Source organism: Leucopleurus acutus (assembly GCF_964270905.1).
Source record: "Leucopleurus acutus genome assembly, chromosome: 15".
Lineage (NCBI taxonomy): Eukaryota > Metazoa > Chordata > Mammalia > Artiodactyla > Delphinidae > Leucopleurus > Leucopleurus acutus.
Window position 1 is genome coordinate 48,991,937 of NC_139157.1, and position 12,209 is coordinate 49,004,145.

The 12,209-nt window shown below is 34.6% G+C and overlaps 1 protein-coding gene across 1 annotated transcript in view; it reads right to left on the bottom strand.

Annotated features, from left to right (window-relative positions):
• CDC40 (cell division cycle 40) overlaps positions 1-12,209 on the bottom strand; it is a gene marked incomplete at its 5' end in the record, with an annotated part of 54,957 nt that overhangs the window by 24,946 nt on the left and 17,802 nt on the right. Inside the window, 2 exons of the mRNA XM_082856069.1 lie at positions 5,470-5,599; positions 11,596-11,682. Coding sequence (XP_082712195.1) covers positions 5,470-5,599; positions 11,596-11,682 — 217 coding nt within the window. The remainder of the gene's footprint in view (positions 1-5,469; positions 5,600-11,595; positions 11,683-12,209) is intronic.

Genomic DNA, 12,209 nt, shown 5'->3' on the forward strand with positions numbered 1-12,209 from the left:
TTATTTTTCTAAAATGAGACTTCATAAGGCTCATGTAAAATTTAAACATACCCTAAGTTAAAAATCCCCATCTCAACCATAAAAATTTATCTAAAATGTAATTCTGTCTTGAAGGAGATATATATCTACACAAATGGCGTTGCATTATGTGTTTAGGGAGATGGTGTAGGAGGCAGAGAGGGAAGGGAGAACTCTGGTTCTTCTTATGGTCTCTGTGTAAGCACCAATTGCCAGCTCATCTGGCCTGGAATTTCCTCTTCTTCTGAGGAAAGGAACTTATGTTCTCCTCTTTCTCCACACCCTCTGCGGTAAAATCTTTACTGCCACTGTCACCATTACCACTACTGCCTCCCACCCAGGTAATTAGGGGATAATAGTATTTTCCCTTTACTAATAAGGGATGTTAAATATTTATCTATTGATAAATGTCTTACTAGAAGTTAGCCAGCAATAGAACAAGATATAACTCTAACACTACAGAATTTTAGTCCAATTAGTTTTCTACCAACCTATGTCTCAAATAAGTGAATATATCTATATTTAAGTTCTGAAATATTCTTATCTATCTTTCTGAAGCTTATTTTCCATTTTATCTTTTTAATAGAATTATTGTTCACTTTTTTTAATTTTTAAATTTCTTTTCTTTATTTTTTTGGCTGCGTCGGGTCTTAGTTGCAGTACACAGGATCTTTCATTGCAGCGTGCTGGCTCTTCATTGTGGTGCGCAGGCATCTTTCTAGTTGTGGCATGTGGGCTGCAGGGCACGTGGGCTCTGTAGTTGTGGTGCGGGGGCTTCAGAGCACGTGGGTTCTGTAGTTTGTGGCATGCGGGGTCTCTTGTTGAGGTGCGCAAGCTCATTAGTAGTGGCGCATGGGCTTAGTTGCCCTGCGGCATGTGGGATCTCAGTTCCCTGACCAGGGATCGAACCTGTGTCCCCTGCATTGGAAGGCAGATTCTTTACCACTGGACCACGAGGGAATTCCCAATGTTTACTTTCTTTCTTTGTAGTTTTACTTGAAATGGCTCTAATAATATTAGTTTTATTGTTAGATTCTTAAGATTAGTAATATTAATGTCTCAATAGGTAAATGAGAAGAGACTGTAAACAATTTGCAAAAGAATGATTACAAATATATGAAAAAACCTTCAAACCTCACCAGTAATCCAAAAGGATAAAATTAAAATAAAGAAATACAATATTTTCACTATCAAATAAACAAAGGAAAAACAATCATATGGATCTTGAGTAAGGAAAAGTAGGATTTTTATACATGGTGGTGGCAGTAAAAGTTGGGAGAATTCTTTTGGAAAACAATTTGACAATATATAACAAAAGTTTCAAAAACATTTACATTCTTAGATCCACTTCTGGAGATTCATCTTAATAACAAAAACAACCCATAAAGTTTTATGCACAAACAAATGCACTACCACATTTTAAAAAGCATTTTACTGCAGCTTAAAATATACATCACCACATTTTAAATAATGAAAACTAGAACCAACTTGCAATCTAAATGATACAAGAATTTTTTCATAAATTATGACATCTTCATTCAGCAGAGTATTTTAAAAAATCATTTAAAAATGTTAATAAAAGCTTTGTGACCGCCTGGAGGGGTGGGATAGGGAGGGTGGGAGGGAGGGAGATGCAAGAGGGAAGAGATATGAGAACATATGTATATATATAACTGATTCATTCTGTTGTAAAGCAGAAACTAACACACCACTGTAAAGCAATTATACTCCAATAAAGATGTTAAAAAATGTTAATAAAAGTGTTTAATAAAGAGTTAATATTGAAGTTAAAACTCAGTTAATAATGAGTGTGGTGAAACTAAATGTGTTTATTAATTAAAAAAATTTTTTTTATTGGAGTATACTTGCTTTACAATGTTGTGTTAGTTTCTGCTGTACAATGAAGTGAATCAGCTTAAACGTGTCTATTTAAAATTTTCCACTTTCATAGACTGGTGTGGAGAAAATCATGAGTGAAAGGAGGACAAAGGGGAGAAACCTCACTGAGAATCCCCAAGGAAGACCAGTAAGGGAACAGGCCAGAAACCCAAGACAAAAAGGGAGGAGAACAGGACAAAAGAATTCATACAAACCATTGAGAGACTAAGAACTCAGGACAAACATGATAAATGGGAGCTAAAAGCAAAACTGTAGCATAAGTAAATGGGATGATACAGTAAAGGAGACTGTCTTTACAGATTAAGGAATAGAGGTGGCTGTGATAAACTAAGTAAAATAATACACTTAGATTATAACACTGCTATAACCATTTAAATATGGTTATTTAGAAAAGTAGGATCAGTGTTCTATATCCCAGCAGAGTTATAGAGTGATAAATATGAGACTTAGGTAAAGATGAATTCCTGGACTTCCCAGGTGGTACAGTGGTTAAAGAACCCGCCTGCCAATGCAGGGGACACGGGTTTGATCCCTGGTCCGGAAAGATCACACATGCCGCGGAGCAACTAAGCCCATGCGCTACAACTACTGAGCCTGCACTCTAGAGCCCATGAGCTGCAACTACTGAGCCCGTGTGCCACAACTACTGAAGCCCGTGTGCCTAGAGCCCATGCTCCGCAACAAGAGAAGCCACCGCAATGAGAAGCCCCGGCTCGCTGCAACTAGAGAAAGCCCGTGCGCAGCAACGAAGACCCAACGCAGCCAAAAATACTAAATAAAATAAATTAATTTAAAAAAAGCTGAATTCCTGTGCCATCTCCTTCATGTCTCGTAGGTAAGAGAGACATGTCTTGTGTCTTATACAAGATATAAGGAAGGTTTGCTCCCTGGTACTTTGCAAATCAGAAGGTAACAGAAAGGTCTCATAGCATTACATTCCATGTGTAAGAGTGAGAGGAAAAACTCAGATAGGAATTACTATCAGAAGCTAGACAAGAACTTTCTATGAGAAAATAAGACTTTTAAATTAACAGAAGCTATACTTGCTTAGTACTTGGGGGTAAAGAAAAAAAGACTGCTAAACTTGAGGTTGGTTAACTTGTTTAAGTTCAGATAAATGGTTCTCAGTTCTAAGATTCTCATAAGGGAGACAGACATACATTATTTAATTTGCAAGTGGCTACTCCTTTTATTCCAGGCCACCTAACATAGTATATACCCCACATTCCTTTTTTATGTCTCTGACTCACTAAATAGTTCAATCTCTGTTCTAGTCCACGCCCTCTTAATGGAAGAGGCAAAAAATACCAGCTATTATTTTTCCAAGTAAGCTGTTTCTGAACCTGGGTCTAAAGCCAACTGAATAGCTTTCAATGTGATAGGATAGTTTTTTTCACCTGTTTTATTTTGTTTTAAAGATTTAAGCTACCTAAAATATTGCTTAAGGCCCTTCCTTCTAAAGTCTAAAAATAACCCTGCAGAGTCTTTAAAAGTCCATTTTATTATAGGCTAGGATATAATAAATTCATGATGCAATAGAATTGATTTTTATGTAATGCACATATACTTTAGATTTACATGGGATCCCTTATACAATCAATGGCTACAATGCATTTGTAACCATTTTATTGGACTGGAAGTGTCACTGAACTCTTTTAGGAGATTTCAGAGGTATAAAGTCTTTGCTATGACTTTTGGCACCTGTTAAGTCAATTATAACCTAGCCACAGTGAAATATAATTTAATATATGTCAATCATTTTACAACCAGTTTCCAAGAACATATTGTGGATAAATAAATAAGACTATCTGTACTAAACCTCTAAACTAATTCACGATGAATCAGTTTGCATGGCTCACTAAAAACTAGAAAAAAGTAATTTTCTAACATTAGAATAATTATGTAAATTGTAATATAAACCCATCAGTGGATGTTACATAGTGCTTAAAAATAATAAGCTTTGAGATTATAAAGTAACATTGAAAAATGCTTATGATAGAATATTGAATTAAAAAGTTGCAAAATTTTCAGTTTAGAAGGATTATAGCTCTGTAATACAAATATGTATAATAAAAAAGACTTGGAGGAATAAAATATCTACTAAAAGTAGATATTTTAGTATAGTGGGATTATAGGTAACCTTTTTCTTCTCTTTCCTAAATGTTTAAAATTTGTTTGTGTTATTTTTTAGTGAAAATAATTGCTATTAAAAAGCATCACCGAATACATAACATTTCACATGATACTGCTTTCTTAACTTTATTTTGGGTGCTATCTTATAATAATGGAAGTTAATCATAGATAGGACAGAAAAATCTGTTTAGAACTTTAAAAAAATCCTATAAGAAATAAAAGGAGGAGGTATTAGAATTTTAACTGCAAAGAAAACTAAATGAAAATAAGAGAGACAATGTTGCTGATGTCTAAAAATGTGATTATTAAATCTCTTGTTAAAAAAGTTCAAAGTTTTCTTTTTCAGTTACTCTTTGGGGAAGAGAACATCAGCATTAAGTAATTAATTCATAAAGATCACAACTACAACAGGCATAAAAACATTCTCAGTTACTTTGCTCACCCACCCTACCAAAAAGCTCTTCAAAGCAGAAGGTGATCAGTGTGTCTGTCAACCTACAGATGTAGATTATGGGAAGAGAAAGAAAAGGCACTACCAAATATGGACAAAGCTGATATAAGTGACCAGACCTATGGTCTGTGGAACCATGAGCAAGGACATTTTTATAAAGACCATCTTCTTGTAGAGGGGATCCCCAGCCTTGTATGCACATTAACTTTCTCAAATCCCACCACTGATAGGATATAATTATTTTACGCAATGAATTTGTGGCCATTCCATTTCCTGATAACCCTCAGTAATCAACAGAAAACTTTTCAGAGATAAAATTTGAGAAAGAGAGTTAAGTCAACTAGTACATAAGAAGATAAAAATATACCTCTTAACACTATCCGGTTATTTACCAATTTCAACAGCAGTCTACATGCAACAGTCATTCAATAACAAGTGTTCATTAAAAAGTACGACAGAGAGGGCTTCCCTGGTGGCGCAGTGGTTGAGAGTCCGCCTGCCGATGCAGGGGACATGGGTTCGTGCCCCGGTCTGGGAAGATCTCACATGCCGCGGAGCGGCTGGGCCCGTGAGCCATGGCCGCTGAGCCTGCGCATCCGGAGCCTGTGTTCCGCAACGGGAGAGGCCACAACAGTGAGAGGCCCGCGTACCGCAAAAAAAAAAAAAAAAAAAGTACAACAGAGAATGTTCTGTTTTTAAGACCACAGAATATTTCTAGTACTCAGAAATCAGAACAGATTTAGAATGACAGCTAAAAATATTAGTGCACCTTCCTATTTGTATAAATATTTATAGATGTGTATAAGAAAACATACTATCCTTTTAAGGAATCCAGGTTAATAAATTTAAAAAGCCAGAAGATAAAATCGATTATTGCGCGCACACGTGCGCAAGCACACACACACACACACACACACACACACCCCACTTCTAATAAGGTTTAACCTGAAACTCGCGTATCATCTTACCGTATGTGGCAAAAGTTCTTCTTTGCTGTTCAAACATAAAATCATTGATATGGGCTGGTTCAGCATATCCAGAAAGCATATTTCTAGGGGCAGCCATTTGCTGTGTTCTGAAGGGATTTTCTGGTCCAAACTACAATGTTATAAGAAAAAAAAACAAAAAAACAAAAAACCCCAAATTCTCAGTGTATAAAGCTAGAATGAGTAGAATTATTGTACAATGTATTTTTAACTCTAAATCATCAGGGGCCCATTAACCTGTGTGGGAACATGCTTACCTCCCATGGTTTAGTACAACTGGACAATGGCTGGTTAGCACTGTTTGGCAGCCACCAGGACTGGAGAGGAACCAGCTCACCCAAGCCTATGTGTGGCTATTGAAATTTAAATTAATTAAAATATTCAGTTCCTCAGCCATACCAGCCACATTTCAAGAACTCAACAGCCACATACAATTACTGGCTACTACATTTTCATTATTGCAGGAAGTTCTGTTTGACAGTGTTGCTCTAGATAATTGAGACACACTATAGTTTTGTCTAAACGATGATTTGGGGGATTTTTGGAATGGTACCATGATGTAATTTAGAAAACACATGTTTCTCTGCTACTGGATTATGAGTTCCTCAAAGGTGCAGACTTAGAACCGTCAATACTTTCCATAGTGCCTGGCATATAGAAAGCACTAATGAAGGAAAGGTTAATCAGTCTCACTGGGGGCAGAAGATAGGAAATAGACAGTAAAAGTAAAGTGCTTGAAAAAGTCCCTAGGAAAAGACATTACAAATGTAAATAAAACTTCTCCACTCTGAAAAGTCACACTATGAAAATCTTACACAAAATAGTGCCACTATTATCTATATGTTTACAATGTTTTGAGTTTCCAGAATGGCTTTCCAAATGTTATTTAATTTGATCTGTACAAAAATTCTGGAAAGTTAAAGAGGTATTCTCTTTCTCATGTTAGAAATGGAGAAAAAGGTCAAGATGACATACCTTGCCTGCCTAAAGTCACTAATGCTATTAGAAAAGGTATTGGGAAGATCAAACTCTTTTCTTTCCAGTTTTAAAAATAAAGAATAAAATGAACTTCCCACTTTGGAAACAGTGGAAGTAAACGGGATATTTTTATTTGAATTCTGGAAGGTCGACTGTCATAATAAATATTTTGACATTAGAACATCTTAGGTCACTACCATTTGAAACCACCTTTTCCATGATACACTTCCAGAGCCATAAATGTAAATTATTGACCTTTCCTTAACCAGAGTGTTGTCTCCTCTACATATCAACATTATGCTATGCATAAAAATCTGAATTTAAACGTTAATTTGCCTTATAATTTTTTCTGCTTTAGAAGAAAATAAATTACTATAATATTCCTTTCTATTAACAGCTTCCATTTCTAGGTTTAAAATGATTCAATCTTAAGATATCTAATTCATATATAAAGCTTTTATTACTATTTATTCTAAATTAAAGGACAGGGCAAGGCTTTATAGCCTGTATTAGTTCTTCCTGAGCTGACGGGTGGAAATGTAGGGAAAAAAATCTAGATTGCTGAATGCTGGAAGTTACAGTTAACTTCATTCAGTCATGAAATTTATTACATGAAATTTATTACAAAAACATCCATAAAATCAAAGATAATAAAATGACTTAAGTTGACTAGATGATCTAATTGCTATAGTCAGTTAACATCTGCAAAGCAGCATGTGATATTTCTGGGGGTAAAAAATTCCAAAATGATAAAAATCCCCATTGCCTATATTGTTACTCCTATCACATATAATAAATTACCAATCGTTATGCTTATAATTTCCAATTTCAAAAAGGAAAGTACAATTTCCATATTCTAATTCTATTAAAATTTTACAAAAAGGGAATAATTCTTCTACAGGTCATACATATCAAACTGCCTCCATCTTTTAAAGAAAAATTCTCAGTGTTTAGAACTTTGATTTCTATAAGAATATAGATCCATATATTACAGCAAAGTATATCTTGTGGTACTCTTCCTAACACTGTCTAAAAATTTAAACGTGCTTATATTTTATACATATTTAAGCTGAGACAAGAAAAAAATCTTCCACTGATACAGGAAGCTGCCTGGGGTCGGCTTATCTACTTCTGGCTCACCTTAACTTTCTGGTTACTGGCAGCTATTGGAGCTGACCTCAAAGACGTTACATGTCAACAGAGGAAGGCAGAGAATGTTATTCGGCAGGACTCAGCTCTTACCAATTACTCTCTCAGATGTTCCTGGTCTGTGTGAATATGCAACTCTTAATTCTGGGTTAACCATTAAAAAAACAAAACGATGCATATTTAAAAATACACAAAACTGATTTCTAAATGCTTCTTTTCGACTTTTGGTAGTTAAGTCTAAGCCTAAGTTTGTATACAAGTGATTTTTTAAAATACATATTCAAGTTAATTAGGTATGAGTATTTAATAGTTTTTGGCTAATATAATATTGAAGTATATCACAGTCAATTACAATTGTAAATCTCCTATATAAAATATACATATTTAAGTATTAATTCAGACATTGCACCAAAAACGAAAATGTTTCTGAGGTAAGTAACCTTACCTCTTTCATCTCAGTGAAGTAGTGATTTATTTATAAACTTGGGAGAAAAGCATTTTTAATTTAAGACATTAGTTGATAAATCTAAGAGATCCATGTATTATAAGGCAGTGGTTCTCAAGTCTTCACCAGGCAGAGTACTTGAGGGTTGATGCCTTAGCAGTATAACATCACAGGAATTAAGAAAATTCATATAAGTAAAAATTGACTATAGGAAATCATAACCATAAATTCACATATAGGAAAAAACCCCAAGTTACTGAACAAATAATCATATACTCAAGTTGCTGTATTAAGTTTTCCATTAATATTCATTGAAGTAATCAATGTATAAAACATTTACAAACAAAGTTTAAGGTGAGAAGAGCATATTAATTGTTATTTTCTATAATTTTGGAAAAGATCACCACAATTCAATTTTATTGGCAGAATACCTCAATCTTGTAAGACATAAGCACAGTTTAATTATTACGATAGTATATTTTATTAGTGGTTCTATGACCTTGCGCCTCAGTTCCCTCATCTATAAAATAAAAGAGCTGATCTATATGACTTCTAAAGTCCATTTTAACATTAATATTTATAGCAGCCCTTTTGGCCAGATTTTAAACAGTAACTGGCATTTTCCCCCTCTAAACTTTTATAGTTTTTCTATTCCTAACGTAATATTATTTTAAGGAGTCTGAAATTCTCTCTGAGGCTTATGGGTTTTATATGAGTCTAGAGAAGCTAACAAACAGACTTTTCTCTAAGCGGATCCAACAGGATTGAGTGAAATGAAGAAAATCACTAGACTAAAACAATGGCTATTATGTCTTCAAGTTCCTTCTGTAACTTGAGAAAGCTTATCTGGATAACTAGGTAGATCAACTAGGAAAAGTCCTTGGTTGGGAGGGAAACAGTAATTTATAAAATAAAATAGCCAATTTGTTAGTTTACTGAACTAATAAAGTCAAAACTGCACCTTCTAAATGGTCTTATAGTTACGGTGTGATTGTTAAGAATGATCTGGACTCAAAGCCTCAAATATGGCACTTGCTGGCAGTATAATCTGACAGTTGAATTCCTCACTATAAAATAGGGATAAAAGTACTTACTTCATAGGGTTGTAGTGAGGGCTAAAGGAGATAAGGTATACAAATCCCTCAGTGTGGTACCTGGCATAGTGTACTAAATGGTAGTTTTATTAGTCTCCATCCCTGTTCTTTTCCATCATGCAAACCTTTAAAATTAATCTTCCTAAAAATTCATCTATTAAATCAAGACCGAACTCTTTACCTTGGCCCCTAAAGCCTGTGCAATACCGATTGTACAAAGTACTATTCTAGCCTTATCCCGTTCTCCCCTACTGATAATGACTAAAACACTGCTGTTCTTTAGATTTTATGATTTGGCTCATGCTGTTCCCCTCTGTCTGGAATCTTTCCTCACAAAGGCCTATCTCGCCATCAATGCCAATAATATTAACATAAATAACAGTAAAGGCTATAATTTATTAAATGCTTATTCTGCGCCAGACAGTTTCCTAAGCACATCGCGTATTATCTCATTTATCCTTATAATTTGGTCAAGTAGAAATTATCTTCATTTTACCTGTGAAAAAACTAAGATAATCTAAGGTCACATAAGAGCTAATAAGTGGTCTGTTTAGCCCCACATCTCATGTTCTTAACCTGGACTGTATCACTTATTTCAAAAAACATTTGCCAGTTACAAATACTTTCATGGAACTTCTATCTTTATAACGAGATGCAGTCTCTCCTTAAACTTCACTGGTGCTTTAGAGGCACTATAGGAAATAGTGTGGTCTCCATCTTTTTTTTTTAAAAAGCACTTAGCATGTCCTCTCTGGTAAACACTAGATTGAGAAGAAGGATTAAATCTTGTCTCTAATGATGGATTCTCAAAATATGAGAACTTGAATTTCATCCAGCAAAGTTCCTGGTAATACCCTTCCAGACTTTGCCAAGTTATACAGACCCTAGTCATAAAGTTCAAAGTTGATAATTTATTATGTCACAGACAATTCCTTAGAAAAATTGTAATTTTTCTTCACTTTTCAGTTCTATCAGTCTTTCCTTAAATTGTTGACAATAAGCACTGCAATGTTCCTAACATAAACTAGTTGATATATTTAATGTGAGCTTCCCTAACACGGGAAAAAAAAGAACAGAAAATTAGACTGATAATCCCCCAAAGAGAATGATAAACCTACTGCCTCGTCAATAGCACCAAAAATTTTTTGACCTTTTGAATTTTTCTTGAAAGTTTGGAAAACTAATCATACAGCAATATATTAGTTATGCATAGGATCTCAAAATTTAAGAAAAACAGGCTTCATAGAAAATACACTGACACAGGAATGTCATACACCATGCCACTTCCAAATTTTCTTATTTTCTAAAGTTAGTGGCTTAAATTGAAGTACTTTACATTAAAAAAAAATCATGCAGCGTGCCAGCGCTAAAATGGTGCCAAGGGATATAAAACAGCCTATAATTCAACAGGTTATAAGGATTTAGGAAATAATGGAATAAAATAAAAAATGTACCAGTCTCAGAGCATGAGAATGAGTTTTTTGCTTATTGTACACTTAGGAGAACAGCTAGAGCACTAGCACTGACATCCTTGGCTGTGCTATACATTTCCACTGCCATATTTTAAGTGACTATGGAAACCTAAGCAGGCAAAAATTACATGAAACAGCTTTATCAAAAAAAAAAAAAAAAGACAATGACTGCTAAAAAATGAAAAATATTAAAAAGTACTTCTTTCTCCACCAGGGTGCAATAAGATATAGCTCCTCATCTCTATCTTTAAAGTGCTCTTAAAGATTCTGCTACTGAAACCATATTATTATTTCTTATAATGACCTTTTTCTGATATCTGTATCTTGTCAGTCAAGCATTCTTTTCTCCTTTTTAAAGGCTAAATACCTAGAAATCTAATCTTTTCTACAAAGACTTTCCTAAATGGACAATTTTCACTATTTCTGCTTTTTTTCTTCTTCTTCTTCAGCTTTTTTAAATGCTTCCATCACCATTTATCATCATCAGAAAAAAGAATCCATAAGATGTCTGACTCAGAGCAAGCAATAAACCGTGTGACTATTTTTGAGCAGTGACCACATCAGTATGGTACCTCTTTTTAGTGTTTAACACAGCAGCATTTGTCACTAGATGTTTCATAATATACTATGCATTAATGATGCTAATCAACCTAAATTTTTTCCCTCATGGTTAACTTGTAACACTCCCTTATCAAAATTGAGAGGAAGATGTTAACTAAGTTTGCATCTAAGAATTAGATATTATTCTTACAAAAGCATACTATTCAACTTTTGGAGAATAGAAGGATATCTTTTCCTTTCTTTATTAAATTGAGATATAACTAACATATAACAGGATATATTTTCTAACAGTTTAAGTAGTATACTTTCATCAGAAAACATTGAAAAATTCACCAACTGTTTATCTACGTATGTATAATTTAAATACTATAAAGCAAAAGACACTCTTAACTATAATATGTTTTCTTACCTCAGGAGCAAACATGGTCTCATAGGTAGGATTATACTGAACCTCTTTGACAGCAGGGTCAAGGTGAACTCCAGTCTCCAAATCTTCCTACAAGAAAACCAAACAAACGTGAAAGATACGACAAGTATTTACTGTATTTTAGAAACTACATTAAGGTCACACTAGCCATTTTAACATCACTTTTATGAAGATTACACTAGTGCTATGTGATTAGTATAAAATTCTATATATTAATGTATAGAATTATATATAGGTCTAATAATCAAAGACTAATAAAAGTAATATAAACAGTTATAGAGGTTAGAATGCATAACAAAAATTCTTTCCTTCAAAAACATTGACTTTGGGCTTCCCTGGTGGCGCAGTGGTTGAGAGTCCGCCTGCCGATGCAGGGGACACGGGTTCGTGCCCCGGTCTGGGAAGATCCCGCATGCCATGGAGCGGCTGGGCCCATGAGCCATGGCCGCTGAGCCTGTGCGTCCGGAGCCTGTGCTCCGCAGCGGGAGAGGCCACAGCAGTGAGAGGCCCGCGTACCGCAAAAAAAAAACCCCCAAAACATTGACTTTATTCCATCTGAACAAATTAAAATTTCTAAGTAAGTTAATACTACTCAA